General features: G+C 41.7%; 2 protein-coding genes across 10 annotated transcripts in view; both read right to left on the minus strand.

Moving 5' to 3' along the window:
- The window catches only part of SLC35E3 (solute carrier family 35 member E3), a 34,976-nt gene extending 26,906 nt beyond the window's left edge, over positions 1–8,070 (minus strand). For 3 of the 8 annotated variants that reach the window (XR_004678720.1, XM_035002189.1, XM_035002185.1), the window contains exons 1-4: positions 7,458–8,069; positions 6,476–6,586; positions 5,403–5,462; positions 2,100–2,258 (exon numbers count right to left, since the gene is read on the minus strand). Coding sequence is in view for 6 of the 8 variants with exons in the window: in XM_035002189.1 (XP_034858080.1) it covers positions 2,100–2,258; positions 5,403–5,462; positions 6,476–6,586; positions 7,458–7,859 (732 nt within the window). In the remaining 2 variants the exon portion in view is untranslated. Of the gene's footprint in view, positions 1–1,778; positions 1,832–2,099; positions 2,259–5,402; positions 5,463–6,475; positions 6,587–7,457 lie in introns of all 8 variants that reach the window. The other 5 variants (XR_004678721.1, XM_035002188.1, XM_035002183.1 and 2 more) reach the window with 5 other exon arrangements.
- A 5,769-nt stretch (positions 8,071–13,839) lies between these two features.
- NUP107 (nucleoporin 107) overlaps positions 13,840–16,340 on the minus strand; it is a 49,434-nt gene continuing 46,933 nt past the window's right edge. For both annotated transcript variants that reach the window (XM_035002190.1, XM_035002191.1), the window contains 2 exons: positions 14,406–14,573; positions 13,840–14,040 (listed from right to left, as the gene is read on the minus strand). In XM_035002190.1, the coding sequence (XP_034858081.1) occupies positions 13,933–14,040; positions 14,406–14,573 (276 nt within the window). In that variant the 3' untranslated portion in view covers positions 13,840–13,932. The remainder of the gene's footprint in view (positions 14,041–14,405; positions 14,574–16,340) is intronic.

Genomic DNA, 16,340 nt, shown 5'->3' on the forward strand with positions numbered 1-16,340 from the left:
AAATAAATAAATAAATAAATAAATAAATAAATAAATAAATAAATAAAATCTTAGGGACACCTGAGTGGCTCAGTCGTTAAGCGTCTGCCTTCGGCTCAGGTCATGATCCCAGGGTCCTGGGATCGAGTCCCACATCGGGCTCCCTGCTCGGCGGGAAGCCTGCTTCTCCCTCTCCCACTCCCCCTGCTTCTGTTCCCTCTCTCACTGTGTCTCTCTCTGCCAAATAAATAAATAAAATCTTAGGGACACCTGAATGGCTCAGTCGTTAAGCGTCTGCCTTCGGCTCAGGTCATGATCCCAGGGTCCTGGGATCGAGCCCCGCATCGGGCTCCCTGCTCGGCGGGAAGCCTGCTTCTCCCTCTCCCACTCCCCCTGCTTGTGTTCCCTCTCTCGCTGTGTCTCTCTCTGCCAAATAAATAAATAAAATCTTAGGGACACCTGAGTGGCTCAGTCGTTAAGCGTCTGCCTTCGGCTCAGGTCATGATCCCAGGGTCCTGGGATCGAGCCCCGCATCGGGCTCCCTGCTCGGCGGGAAGCCTGCTTCTCCCTCTCCCACTCCCCCTGCTTGTGTTCCCTCTCTCGCTGTGTCTCTCTCTCTGTCAAATAAATAAAGTCTTTAAAAAAAAAAAAAGAACAGATTGGAAAAGTGAGCAAGGGCCCTTGGAAGTATAGCCGGGTGCTGGTGGCTCTGTCGTTGATGCACCTTAGAGGAGATTGCAATTTCCACTTCGAAAAGCTCGGCATTGTCATTGCAGTCACTGTTTCTGCTGGACGGGGCGAGAGAAGTGCATTGCACTCCCTCTGCTGGTTCTGCAGCTGCAACAGCTCATTACCCAGACCTATGTTTAGATGTAGTTCCCCACTTAAAAAAAAAAAACAAACGGGGTGCCTGGGTGGCTCAGTCGTTAAGCGTCTGCCTTCGGCTCAGGTCAGGATCACGGGGTCCTGGGATCGAGCCCCGCATCGGGCTCCCTGCTCAGCGGGAAGCCTGCTTCTCCCTCTCCCACTCCCCTGCTTGTGTGCCCTCTCTCGCTGGGTCTCTCTCTGTCAAATAAATAAAATCTTTAAAAAAAAAAGAAAAAAATGCGCGTTTTGGAGCCAGCATGCTTGGACTCAGGCTCTGGGTCTGCTCACCAGCTGTGGGATCTTGAGTCAGCTACTTAACTCTGTCCCTCAGTTTCCTCATCCTATATCATAAATATAAGGATAACAATAGTATCCACCTAATAAAGTTGTTATGAGGATTAAATAAGTTAACATTTGCAAAGTGTTAGAGTAGTTCTTGGCATAGAGTAAGGGCTATGTAGGTTTGATAAATTAACCCCAGCAACAAACAAGCCTTTTCTACGGACCGTGTTCCAAAGGTTAAAGTTGCAGGAAGCAGAAATTCCTTCCCTAAGGAGGGGGATTATACTTTCTAACTTAAAATGTCCCCAAAGTACACTTCCCTTTGATCTGGCAATTCTACTCTTAGGCCTCGATTCCAAAAGAAAAAAAGTACCTGTTCCTAAATACATATGTATAAGGATGTTTACTGCAACACTGTTCACAGGGGTCAAGAATTGGATCTATTATATGGACACTGAACAGAATGCTCTGAAGCATGAGATATGAAGCGAGAAAAGCAAGATGCAGAAAATTATTTGTTATGATTCCACTTTTGTCAAAGAAACAAATGTTTAATTTATGTATATACGTGTGTGTGTATTGTTTATGTGGGTATGGATAGCCCAGAGAAATTATGGAAGAACATGCACTAGAATGTTAACATGACTTACCTCCAGGGGCAGAGACGGGGAAATGCAATGTTGAATGCGTGTGGGGAGCAGGGCTGGGGAAAAGGAATCCATGATAAAAACAGCATATATGACATGATTCCATGTGTATAAAATTACACACAGACACACACACACACACACACATGCTTCGTCTCAGTCTCTTCATCTGAAAAATAATCCTTCACTTGCCTCCCTTCAAGGGTAATTATGAAGATTAAGTGTGAGAATGGGTCTGAGATCGTGCTCGGAAAACTAAAAATCACACTCATCGCAGAGGGATGATTCTCTTGTTTCTTAGACAGCAAAACAATTAGAACTTACCAATGCGGACACTGACCAGGGGCCAAATATTCCTCCTTCTCCAAACACTGGCTCAAAGAAGGGCACGGCGACCAGCAACATGGCGGAGGACATTGGGGCCTGGTAGTACAACAGCTGCATCGAGTTCACTTGCAATTCATGCTGTTTGGCTCCTACCCACTGAAAATCGGGAGACAAAACACGTGAGGTAGGAAAAAAATACCACCGCTTAGTAAACAAAAGATGCGACTCTAGTCACAGGGATGGGAACTTAGGGCAGGGCTGGGGGAAGAGGAAATGCCTAATTATTCTACAAGACTCCAAAGATCAATTAGAAAAAAAAGATCAATAATGTATACAAATGTCCTTTAAGCACCTTGGATGAAAGGAGCTTTACAAATTCAGTGTATGTCCATCTATTTTCTCCTCAGTATTTATAAAGAAGGAGAAAAAATATCCTCTTCCCTGCCAACCCTAGTAAATGAGCAAGTCCATGAATTCACACAGGGGCCCATGAGTTATCAGAGATCTTGGGGAAAGGAGACAAGAATGGAAATTTAGGTGATAAGCAGGAACAGAGATGCAGTGCTAGACTTCATTTCTTTCTAAAACTGCCCCCCCCCCCAAAAGAAGTAGGGGGTGAGCGGGGCAGACTAATTAGGGATTGACAGGAACCTCAGCTACCCTGGCTGCCAGTGTGGTTGGCTAGAAAAGTATGTGAGGCCTTTTCCTTCACGTTAGAAAACCCCAATCAATGGCAGAAGGAATTTTCTTCTTTGTGGATGATTTTTCTGTGGGTAATCCAATACACTTGAAGAAATTAAATAATCGCAAATCCTTTTAAAAGACTATATCATTCAGGGGTGCCAGGGTGGCTCAGTCAGTTAAGCGCCTACCTTCGGCTCAGGATGTGATCTCAGGGTCCTGGGATCAAGTCCCACATCAGGCTCCCTGCTCTGCAGTAAGCCCGCTTCTCTCTCTGCCTGCCTTCCACTCCCCCTGCTTGTGCTCTCTGTCAAATAAATAAATAAGATCTTAAAAAAAAAAAAAAGGCTACATCATTCAGAGGGTGCCCGGGTGGCTCAGTCAGTTAAGTGTCCAACCCTTGATTTCGGCTCAGGTCATGATCTCAGGGGTGTGGGATAGAGCCTGAGTTGGGCTCCACACTCAGTGCAGAGCTAGCTTGTCTCTCTCTCTCGCTGCTCCTCCCCTCACTCCATGCTCTTTTTCTAAAATAAATAAAATCTTTTTAAAAGATTCAAAAAAATAAAGGACTATGTCATCCAGGAGAACCAACACCTCAAAACCTCAAATCCCATCAGTCCTCAAAATGTTTCGCAAATATGACTAAAAAGAAGGCTTTAAAGAAAGCCTGACAGGGCTGCTTGAATAAGATCTGGCATGAACAGCCAGGCTTTTGAATAACTGCTCCTACATAATTCTTTTTCCTGTAGATCTGGGTATCCTGTTCTATAAACTCGAAGGCTACAGAAATCCACCAGGACAAAAACAGAAGAGCAGGAAATTTGAAACATACTCCCGCCAGCCTTAACTGAGAGGCTTCTGTGAGTATGAAGGACAAAGAATCGATTCTCCCGTGGCCTGCTCCTGGGGGGGGGGCCTCAGAGTGTGGAGGCTCGGCCCTCGGTTTCTTTAGCAGCCTCCCCAGGCGGCTGCATGCCTGCCGTAGAGCTGCCTGGAACGGTGACTCTTCTCAGGGCCTCCACTTTCCCTCTGTGCACCCTGGCTTCTGCCCGCCATCGCTCTAAATGCAACTGCTCCCCCAAAGGGCACCGTCACCTCCAAAGGTCACCCTTCTGCGCTCTGCCTGACGGGGCTCTCTGCGGGCCCAGCAAATTCTCCTGGGGGAACTTGACTTCTGGTCTGCACTGTTTCCTCACTCACGTCTTCCTTCATTTACTATTTTTAAGGTAGATGTCTGGCCTTTTTCTTTTATCTCCCTGACTGATCTCACTTACACCAGAAGACATCTCCAGCTCTGACCTCCGTTCTCAGGGCATCCTTAATCCCCAAATGTCAACAGCTTACCGGCCACCTTCACTTACCCGATCTGCAGGGACTGTTCTAAAACCAACTCAGTACTTACTTACTGTTGCTCCCATAATTAAAGACCTAATCTCCCCCAAGGATGAGAGGCCTTACTTTTCTCACTCTACATTCGGTCCCGTCCTGCTAATTCCTCCTCCAAAAGGTTTCTGGCCTCTATCACTGTCTTGCTCAGTGCCTTCCTGTCTTCCCCTGGAACCGTGGAGAGCCTCCTGACTGTTCACCCATCATGTGCCACCAGAGTTAATTTGCTGAAACACAGGGACCGATCAAGCCACTCCCCTATCTAAACCCCCTTCCTGGTGCCTGCAGATAAAGGGCACACTTGCTTAGCACGTGCCATCTGGTCTCACCCACCCGTAAGCCTCAGCCTTCCGCGAGGCAACTACAGTCTCACCAAATCCATCAAGTTCTCCAAAGACGCTCCATCCTGTCACACATCTTTGCAAAGAAAGACCTCTGCTGTATTTCTCTGCTAAACAAACTCCTGTGGGCCCTTCCATTTAAAGTGTCAGCTTTTCCATAAAGTCTTACCTCATCATCCCCTTGAAGAACTGCCACTTCCTCTCGGGTGTTCCTCAGAACTCTCCTCATACCCTCAGCTACGCTGCTTGTGGCTGGCTGTCTACAGCTAAGGTTCTACAGCGACTGTCTCTACAATGCTGGATTTTAGCTGCTTTTCATCTTTGTATCTTCAAGGCTGAGCATCAAGCAGAAGGAATGTCTGCTAAACGAATGAATAAGGGCATCAACTGTCTTTCCACAACTAAAGCTAATACCTGATCACTCATCCTTTAACTCCTTTTAACGCCCTAGCAGTATAAGAAGAAATAACTTAGGAATTACAGCTGGATACAATGGGAAAATACAACTTTTTTAAAAAATGAACTTTTGGGGAATACACCTAATTCCTTAACAGTACTTTTACTGTTTACTAAAAATGAAAACTCTGCCTATTAGTTTGTCCACAACCATTCCTTAGGCAATCCCATTTCAAATATGTACCTGAGGAATATAGAATCCTTTGATTCTAATCTACAGCAATTTTGAGACTTGTGGGGGAAAAAAATGGTCATATTGGCAAGGACAGTGAATAAGCGGAGTTGAAATTATGCGTAAGGAATACAAGAAATTCTGATGCTTAATAAACAGTTAATCCCTCCTGGGCCAAAAAAAAAAAAAAGAAAGGTCTGTTTAACAAAAAAAGACAAATAGGAATGTTCACTTACTGTATCTAGTAACAAAATTTAAACTCACTGAAGTACATCTAAGTACAATCTTCTTAAAGCACAAGGCTGAGCTTGCTCTCATTCCTCTCTGTAGTGAAAGACAGAATATCTTAGAGCCAAATGACAGCACTGAGTGGGTGCTCCGTCCTTTCATGACACTGGTCTCTTATTTACACTGCTTCTTCCCACTTAAAAATGTACTCAGCCCCACAATGTTTATATAACAATGTTTCTGAAATGATCAGTACTAGAAAGTTTCAGATGTAAGGCTGTATTCTTAAAGTTGTAGCATGCAGAACAAGAATGCCTTAGTTTATAACCAGCAGATATTTGTGAAAAGAGAATATTGGTTACACATTGCGGCTCTGACTCCCCATGCAGGCACACCCAGAATTTCCAGTCCAAGGTTTTCAGTATAGAGAAAATACTGTTTCACTGCACCCTACACCAAGTTATTTTTCCCCCCATGTAAGAAACAAAAAACCATACTTGTTGAGATTTTATGGTAATGAAGTAAGTGGATCCATGCACAAATTTTTAATGAGTGCCTGCTGTAGGCAAAGTACCGTGCTACGACAGTACCAGAAGTGAAATATCCATTGCTAGAAAATACGGATGCAGGCAAATCACTGGAAGCTGACATACAAGTTGTAACAGCAGCAGATTTTTTGAGGCAAAGATTTATAAATCTGAAGTTTTCCTTTCCTGTTCCAATTTTGGAAAGGTAATCGTTCCTTCACAGTAATCTTGTCATTAAAGAGTAAGTCATAAATTTAACCAAAGCTCTCAGTTTCAAGTACGAAGTCTTACTACTCATTTTGTTAAGATTTCCCAGGTAATGCTATAGCATCCCCCCAAAATCAAATTGTTAAGCATGGGGATTATACACTTACAACAGGTAGGGAGGTATTTGGTGAGCATCATACACCCAAGTTTCTCTGTCTCCTTTCTTCTCTTCACCTTGAGTCAGACAATTTATGCAATTATGCTTTCTTCCCAACAGCCTATTGTCTCTATACTGTATTTTCTAAACCTTGGGATACAGCTTCAAAATTTATGAAATCTGCTAAAAAGGCACATAAAGAAAAAAAAATTACCAACCACTTGATAAAGGGATGTAACTAAAACACCAAGAGCGGCAAACACCATTCCAAGGAAATTAAACTTCACATCGTAATAAGAATTTAGGATTACACCTAAAGTTATAGGAATCTGTAAAGAAAAAGAGGCAAATGTTGTTTAGATTAAATTCATGAGACATAAACTTAGTATTCCTTTCATGTTGTCTTACAAGGTTAATCATAAAGACATCACTGGGAAACAGTGAACCTCTATAAATGGATTTTTTTTTCCATTTGATAAAACAAACCGATTTCCTCAAAGTGAAATATGTTAATTCTATATTTATATTCATATTTAATTCTACTTAAAATTCTGGGTAAAATAATGAGTCAATGCATTTAAATTTGCAACAAACACATACGACCTGCAAGCACAGAGGAGTAAATGGACCCTCCCAAACTAGTGCCTAAACAACATATAAGCATGAACGTATAACAAAAGCATTAAGAATTTAAATACTGTAAATCATTAAGTGCTAAAATTATCATCTCCTTGTATTTAAAGACACAGAAACCTCTGCAGTATGTCTCTGCAGACATATTCGGAGACATATTTTATGCTGAACCTTTAACGTTTACATGATTTGATTCCCCTGCGTCAAAGGAGGGCCGCTTTTCAGTTTGAGATTTTGCAGATATTCCGATACACTGAATTGCGTAACGCAATACAGCTTTCTTTTCTTACCAATCACAGCATTTAAGGATTTCCATCAAACAGTAGTTACTAAAACTCACACAAGCACACTCTCCTGGGCTAGGAGCCCGACAGAGTGCCAAGATGACTTTTTTCACCTCTCCCAAATAAGCCTGAGGTTCACATGGTCACAGATGACTCATTTGTGGATTTCAAGATGATGGGGAAAGAGCGTGGCGCAAGGTTAAACATTCAAATTTCCCGGGGAAAAAGACGGTCCAGGTGGTGGATTGTTAAAGGTGTGCCTTGCGAAGCTGAAGCTACTCACCAGCGTGAGCTGTATTTTGGTAGAGAAGGTTTTCTTGTAGCAGAGGGTCTGGATGACTATGATGACCGGCGTGGTCATGGCCTTGGCCAGCTGATAGGTGCCTATGGTGTTGTTCTGCAAAGAGAGATTGGTGAAGACCACGAAGCCGCAGAAGCTGAGGGCCAGGAGGAGGAGTTTGGAAGGCGGTAGACTTTTGGGGGCAAAGATGTCCAGCTTCTGGCAGATGTACAAGCCCAGCCAGGTGACCACGAAGTGCACCAGGGTCAGGCTCATGTTAGGGAAGCCGTGGTGCACATAGATCCATTTGTTGAGGAACACGATGCAGATGGACACCAGTAGGTTGAGCAGGAGCCCAGCGGCGATGCGCCCGTTGCCTCGCATTCGGTCCGCAAGCGATGCCATAACCCCCGCCAAGCCGGGGCCCTCCAGCCCCCGAGAGGGATGCCCAGCCTGCCTCCCGCTGCTCTTCCCCTCCGCCGCCGCCGCCACGTCCTCTCCGGCCTCACCGTCTGGCCCGGGAGAGGCATGCACTCTCCGCGTCCCGGGCGCGCGGCAGCCTCAGCGGCTCACACATGCTCCGCCACCGCCCATTCAGCTGGTGCCGACGCGGCAGCACGTCCCGCGCGCCCCGCCCCCCTCCGCCCGCGACCACGTGGCTCGGGGCGCCCGAGCTTCCGCCCCCGAGCTGTGGGTGGAGCAGTGTCTACCCTGCGCAGGCGCGTTGGGCTCTGCGTGAGGAAAAACTGCGTCCTCGGTCCCCCACCTCCTTGATCGCCTAACCCGGACTCTGGTGGGGTCCATCTGGGACTCCTCTCTTGACGTTGGAGATTTCCTGTGTGTCAGTTGACTCACATGCTAGACAGCTGCTCTCAGGCTGCTGGAGTGCAGACGCTATTGGCCAGTTTTATGTATGGGACAGGGGCTGAGCAAAAGTAGTCATCACTAGAGAGGGGAAAGCATTACTTCCTGAAAGCGTATTTTTAAACACTTTATTTTAAAAATCAAAATAAGCAAAATAGTATGATGAACTCTCATACTCATCATTGTTAGTACACTATTTAGATTTTCTTCTTTTTGAATCCATGTTGGGGTTTTTAATTGTTCTAGGAAAGTGTCCGTTTAACTTAGGTGTCCTAATACTTGGTTAGAGTTGTATATAGTGATCTACCATATTTTAAATTTATTTCATCTGTTGTTCTACGACTTATTGTAAAAACTATGCATTTGGGTTTTCTCTGTCCCTTGATTATTCTTGCCAGTAATTTGACTATTTTAAGCTTTTTTTTTTTTTTTTTTAGATTTTATTTGTCAGAGAGAGAGAGCACGAGCAGGGGGAGCGGGAGGCAGAGGGAGAAGCAGGCTCCCCACTGAGCAGAGAGCCCATGGGGGACTGGATCCCAGGACTCTGGAATCATGACCCGAGCCTGAGCTGAAGGAATTGCTTAACCGACTGAGCCACCCACCACCTCAGTAGTTTGACTATTTTATTGGCCTTTTCAAAAATTACTTCTAGGGCACCTGGGTGGCTCAGTCGTTAAGCGTCTGCCTTCGGCTCAGGTCATGATCCCAGGGTCCTGGGATCGAGCCCCACATCGGGCTCCCTGCCCTGCGGGGAGTCTGCTTCTCCCTGTTTCTCTGCCTACTTGTGTTCTCTCTCTGTCAAATAAATAAATAAATAAAATCTTAAAAAAAAAATTACTTCTAGTGATTTTGATTCGTTATTACTTTTTTTCTTTTCCCCCCTAATTTCTTGAATAGAATGTTCAGTTAATTTATTTAAAAATAAAAGGACTGGGGCGCCTGGATGGCTCAGTCATTAAGTGTCTGCCTTCGGCTCAGGTCATGATCCCGCGGTCCTGGGATCAAGCCCCACATCGGGCTCCTTGCTGGGGGGGAAGCCTGCTTCTCCCTCTCCCACTCCCCCTGCTTGTGTTCCTGCCCTTTTTCTCTCGCTCTCTCTCTGTCAAATAAATAAATAAAATCTTTAAATAAAAATAAAAGGACTTAGGGGCACCTGGGTGGCTCAGTGGGTTTGAGCACAACTCTTGGTTTCCACTCAGGTCATGACCTCAGGGTGGTGGGATGGAGGCCCTAGTCTGGAGCCCTGTGCTCAGCGACCCAGAGTCTGCTAGAGATTTTCTCCTTTTCCCTCTCCATCCCTCTCTACTCTTCCCCCTGCTCACTTGGACATGGGCACGCATACTCGCTCTCTAAAATAAATAAAATCTTTGAGAAAATAAAATAATAAAAAAATCAAAGGACTTAGGTTATGAGTTTCCCCCCTGAGAATAGCTTTACCCATAGTCCTCAGGACATTTTAATATTGTCCTTAATTCCTAAGTAGTTTGATTGACAGTTTTAATTTCCTCTTTGATGTAAGAATTATTCAAATATTGAGCACCTGTTTTGTGCCAGGCACTAAATTTGGCACTTGGAAGATAGTGGAGAGTAAAGCCAGACCAGACCCTCCCTCTCCCTTATAACTTAGTGAGAGAAGACTGGTAGTAAACAATGATCAACTATGATAAATGAATATTTTGAAGTAATAAAATATGGTCCTGTGAAGGTATAAGACAATCAGATCTAAACTTGGGGAGGGGGAGGTGGTCAAGAGGTTCCCCAAGGAAATGAATCTTTAAGATAGGAGAATGAGTAGAAGTTAATTAGGCAAAGTCTAAGGTCTAGTTTTCCTAACATGGTCTTCCTGATAAGCTTTTAAACCTCCTATCATGCCACCAAATTCTACGGATTCATACCACACCATGAGCCCTTTCCACTGTTTATATTGCCATCCTCCCTTCTAGTTGGGGTCTACAGAACCCTCTAATCAACGATTTACAATGTTTACCCTCACCTGCTCCCCAATTAAGAGCTGTGGCACCCTGTCTTCATTTAGTCTACTCAATTCATTCTCTCCTTGTGGTTATAGATTTGGATTGATAATTTTAGCATGGATAATAAATAATCTTTTTATCATTCATCTATTTATCTTGCAATATTTGAAGATAGTTACGATATGAAATCTGAAATTTGGGTTAAAATATAACAGTATCTAGTGGATTTCAAATGCCTGTTGGGTTAGAGTTACTGAGTCTAACTCCATATTTGCCATTTAATCCAGGTTTCTATTGTTCTGGAAACTGCCCTTCTCCAGACTGATTTAATTGATTACGCGGCTTTCTCTACCTCCTTAACAAAGCACAGTAGTCCTAATCTTTACTTGTCTTGAAATGTGATTTTTATCTTTATTCTCATTTACAGATGTTGAAAATAGAGGTTCATGGCTGTTACCTTGCAGCTAGAGGGATGAGAATAAGATTCCAACCCAAAATTCTCTGGCTCCTGGCCCACTTCCCCTCCTTTTTATTATGGAAAATTTCAAACTTGTGCAAAGTTAAAATACCTGTCACCTGGTTTCAACAGCTGCCATTTTCATGTGTACCTACTCCTCACCTCTCCATTTGATCTTTCAGAAGTAAATTTACTTTCACTCAAATGCAATAATCTAAACTGTACATTTTTTGATAAATGGATGCACCTATGTAACCCACACCCATTGAGATACATTTCCATCACCTCACAAAATTCCCTAGAAAACCCCCACCGCCCCATGCCCAAGAGGAAGCCACTTTCATTTTCATTTTTCTTTCGCCATGGCTTTGACTGTTCTAGAACTTCATATAAGTGGATTGTACAGTATGTACTTCTGGTGTCTAGGTTCTTTTGTTGAGTAGAGCAGTGCTTTCCTTTTTATATTGCTGAGTAGTGTGCTTGTTTAGTCATCCTACCGATGGTAATTTGGGTCATTTCCAGGTTGGGGCTATTATAAATAATGCTGCTATGAATATATTTGCACAAGTGTTTTTGTGGAATTTATTTTCATTTCTCTTGAGTAAATATATGAGTGAAATTTCTAGGTTAAAGGGTAGGTGTTTGTAAGAAAGTCAAAATTTTTCCCAGAGTGTACCATTTTATATTCCCCCACCAATGTATCAGTCAGTTGCTCCACAATTTGGTGTTGTCAGTCTTCTTGATTTTAGCCATTTTGATAGATATGTGGTGATATCTCATTGTGGTTTTCATTTGCATTCCCTATTGATTTGAGTACTTTTTCATGGGCTTTCTGGTTATGCATATTCTCTTCCTTTATGAATCATCTATTCTTCTACCCACTTTTTGCTTTATTATTGAATTGTAAGAGTTCTTTGTATATTCTGAGAGGTTTTTTTGGTCAGATATATATATATATATTAAAGATTTTATTTATTTATCTTACAGAGAGAGAGAGAGAGAGAGCACGCACGAGAGCAGGAACACAAGCAGGGGGAGTGGGAGAGGGAGAAGCAGGCTCCCCGTGGAGCAGGGAGCCCGATGCGGGGCTCCATCCCAGGACCCCGGGATCATGACCTGAGCCGGAGGCAGACGCTTAACAACTGAGCCACCCAGACCCCTTGTCAGATATATTTTTGCAAATATTTTCTCCCAGTCTGTGTCTACCTTATTTACTTTTTTTTTTTAAGATTTTATTTATTTGACAGAGAGAGCGAGAGCAGAACACAAGCAGGGGGAGTGGGAGAGGGAGAAGCAGGCTTCCCGCTGAGCAGGGAGCCCAACGGGGTCCCTCAGTGTGTATCTCTTAAGGACACTCTCCTATCTGGCCACAATACAATTATCACAACTAAGATGATTAATTCAGTCATACCAACTAATACACAATCTATTTTTTTTGCTGAAATATTTGGTAAGAACTGTGTTAAAACTGTTTATCAATTTGGCATCTTTACTACGTTGAGTCTTCCATTTAATGAACATGGTGTGTCTCTCCCATTTATTTTGCTCTTTGGTTTATCAGTATTTTGTAGTTTTCAGCATACAAATCCTATACGTATTTTGTTTAAGATTTAGACTTTCAAGTCAGTTCATACTGCTCCACCTCATTTTTTTAATGTATAAAAATTAAAGAGGTTTTGGAAAGTAATTATTTCCTTTTTGGATCATTTTCACTAGCATAAGAACTTGAAGCGGAGTCCACTGCCTCTACACCTCTCCCCAGCTGATGCAAACAGCATATCATGATCAACTACTGCTATCTGCCTTGGGTATAAGAGGAGGATCAATATCCATCTCTGATTTAAGCCAGAATATCTGAAACTAATTAAAATCACCTATGGCATATTATACTTAAAAATACAACTTCCAGGACCCTATCCCAGGCCTCCTAGCCAGACATCTCTAGGGGTGGCATCTATAAACAAATATTTAAGAAATTCCTCCGGTGTGGGCCACAAGGGTGCTCAATCAGTTAAGCATCCAATTCTTGAATTTCAGCTCAGGTCATGATCTCAGGGTCATGAGATAGAGCCCTGCATTGGGCTCCTCACAGGGTGTGGAGCCTGCTGAAGATTCTCTCTCCCCATTCTTGCATGCAATCTCTCTTAAAAAAAAAAAAAGAAAAAAAAATTCTTGCTGATTCATGAACATGTATTACCATTTCTGGGCCTTGCTCATACTGATTTCCTAATGTGCAGTGCCTCACTCTTCTTGTGCTTTATCATTGCCCTTGCAAATTCAGTGCATTACTCCGACAGCAGTTCTTTTTTTCTTTAAAGATTTTATTTATTTATTTATTTGAGAGAAAGAGAGAGAGACAGAGAAACAGCATGAGAGGGGAGAGGGTCAGAGGGATCAGCAGGCTCCCTGCTGAGCCGGGAGCCTGATGTGGGACTCAATCCCAGGACCCTGGGATCATGACCTGAGCCGAAGGCAGACGCTTAACGACTGAGCCACCCAGGCGCCCAGATTACTTGCATTTTTTAATGGCATTTAAAAAATGTACTTGTTGTCTTTCCCCTACTAGGAGGGCTGGACTAGATGCCACTCATTTTTGTATTTCCCAGTTTATTCAGTGCCTACTGTGTACCAGACACTATAACAAGTCTTTACAAGATCCAACTTCATTAGGAGCCAGTTTGCTGAATGAGAGTTAATAAAAATGTTTCCAAAATAAAGAAAACAATAGCATAATACTAGACAAAAGTCTTGCTATATTCGTCTTAACTGTGGTATTTAAAAAATGCTAAATTTTATGATAAGAAATTACATACCTGGCTTAGAAATGAATCTACTTTCCATCCTCTTTATAATTTTAAGATATCAGAGTATTTACGCTCACAGGAGAGAAGTATGATAATAGGAAACTTAATTTCTTATTACATAAGAGACAATCCTGGAACTTGTAAGAACAGAAAATTTTAATTTTTATATAATTTTATTAATAAACACAGGGAAATACTGATAAAATACATTAAATTTTCAAAGTATCACCATAATATTCTGAAAAATACAAAATGCAAATGTCTAAATTTTCATTTTCCCCATGACAATGCAAAAGAAAAAACCCAGTAATTACAAATACATATATTTTACAAGAAACTCCATTTATCACAGAAATTAGTGAGATCGTAGAGTGGATGGATTATGACTGAATTTCATATCCTAATGGATCAAGTCCCTGGTCTAGGAGCATTAGAGAGGACTCTCTTAACTTCTGCAACAATTTCCTTAGTTCTTCCTTAGAAAATACCTGATTTTAAGAAAAGAAAAAAAGTTAATGAGAACAAGGAAGAATATATGAATTTATAGTCACTTAATCAACCCGATTAGCTTAACGTAAGAAGAAATTCCTCTTTAAGATTTATGTAGCCAGAGGCCAGTATGTTAGTGTGGTCCAAGAACTTCAAAGCTATTTCTTTGAGCCAGTCTATTTACTTCTAAGTGTTTACGAATATGTATGTATTTTCAAAAAAAGAACAAACACTGGAAGTGGACCATTACTTTAAGAAAATCTAAGAACATCTACAAAATGTAAACACATCTCACAAAAATCAAATATTATTACAGAGCTTATCAAATCACTAAAATATAAACTGTAAATGCTCTGGAACTTACCAGATATAGTTTGTGGCGCTCAGAGGAGACCATATCTGCTAACTGCAAGCATTCCTGATACTGACCGGTACTATGCAATATGGTATGAAGCAGGAAACACAACATTGGCAGACAAAGCTTTCTCAATGAAATCATTTGGTGTGTCCTTTCATGGTCTCCTTCAGCATCCTATAATCAGACATCAAGTTGTCATTTTAACAAGTTTAAGCTAAATACTGTTATAAAAAAAATCAAGTACTGAATCAAAACCAAAATTCAACAGGTAGAAGCTAATGGGGTTTCTCTAAAGCTTATGATGCCCATTAAAAATAAAACAAGGCAGGATTTTAATCATGAGAGCTAGAGACACAATTTTTGGTAAAACAGCATGAAGGCAAACAAAACATACTACTCAGAGTAGTCCCAGGTCTGATAATGAAAACAAAATGCTTCTAAATTTGTATTTTTCTTTTTTTTTTAATTTGTATTTCTAACACTTACTATGTCTTGAATAAAAACATGCTTAAAGCAGTAAATTAGAGACTAAATACCACTAGAACAAAACTGAGAACAGAAAAGCAGCACCATTTCCCTGGATGTGTACAGATGGAAATACATGTGAGAGGACACGAACTGAGGTGGTGACTGGTACAGGGGAGAAGGGTCATGATGTGGGGAGAGGCACACAGGGTGGGACAATGTCACTGCAAACTGTTTTTAAGCACTATGAATTTATGATTCCTTTGTATAATCTTTCAAAAATAGAAAAATTTTAAAAACCTATAGATTTGAATAATATAATTAATGAGACAGAACAGATATAATGAGGAAAACAATATGGAGAAAACAATTAGCATTTCTCAGTATACATGGGCCTTTCTAAAAAATTATGTGGGCAGTAAGAGTACAGAAGTGTACCCAATACATTTTCTTGCAACAAATTTGAAATTTAAAATCATTAAAATAATTTAAAAAGTACCCAACCTTAAAATTTATGAAATAATCTTAAAAATAGGAAGGAAATCCATAGCGTTCATAGCATAAGACAAAACAGAGAACAAGACAACCTAAATATCTGGTCTTTATTTTTTTTTAATATTTTATTTATTTGAGAGAGAGAGAAACAGCGCATGAGCTGAGGGTAGGAGGAGAGGGAGAGGGGAAGCAGACTCCCAGCTGAGCAGGGAGCCCGACACGGGGCTCAATCCCAGGACCCCAAGATCATGACCCGAGCCGAAGGTAGACGCTTCACCGACAGAGCCACCCAGGCACCTCTAAATATCTGGTCTTTAGAAAAGCCTAATAAAATATCTAATTAATTTTTTTAAAGCAGTACCTTCTTAGAAGTTTGGAACTTTTTTGTTGTTGTTTATGAAAACTTATATTAATCAGTGAAAGTATCTTCATGGGACAGACTATATTATTAAGTTGCTAAAGTAATTTCAAAGGTAGATGTAAGTGGAGGCATGAAGCAACAAAATGTAATGTGGTAATTCTACCAATGAGTGATTGTACTAACTTAGGGTGTGACCTAGGTCAGGTTTCCACACATAGGAAAAATTACTATCAATCGTTTAGTCTTGTTTTGAGATATAAATATGTAACAGTAAATATTAAAATGCATGCCTTGTGTTTTCTTAATTTTAAAAGGGAAAGCACTTTTATTTCTCTTCTCAAATAGGCACTCACTACCTTCAGAAGTGGATTTAAAACCAAAGGTCTTACTCATAATTCAAATTAGTTGTTTCCACCCAGAACCTATTAAGAATGAGAGGACTGCTTCCTCTGAGTCACTCCATTTGTGCTCCAATGTAGTCTTTCCCCCCCCGATGCTAAAGAGGCAAAATGCCCCTGGCTCCCATAGCCCTTATCACCTGAAAGTAGCAGCAGCTCTATTAGTAATCTGATCTCATGGGATGGATTTTGGCACCTGCTTCTTCTACGTCCTGTAACACC

This window comes from Mirounga leonina, unplaced genomic scaffold (assembly GCF_011800145.1).
Source record: "Mirounga leonina isolate KUSES-001 unplaced genomic scaffold, KU_Mleo_1.0 Mir_126, whole genome shotgun sequence".
Taxonomy (NCBI): Eukaryota; Metazoa; Chordata; class Mammalia; order Carnivora; family Phocidae; genus Mirounga; species Mirounga leonina.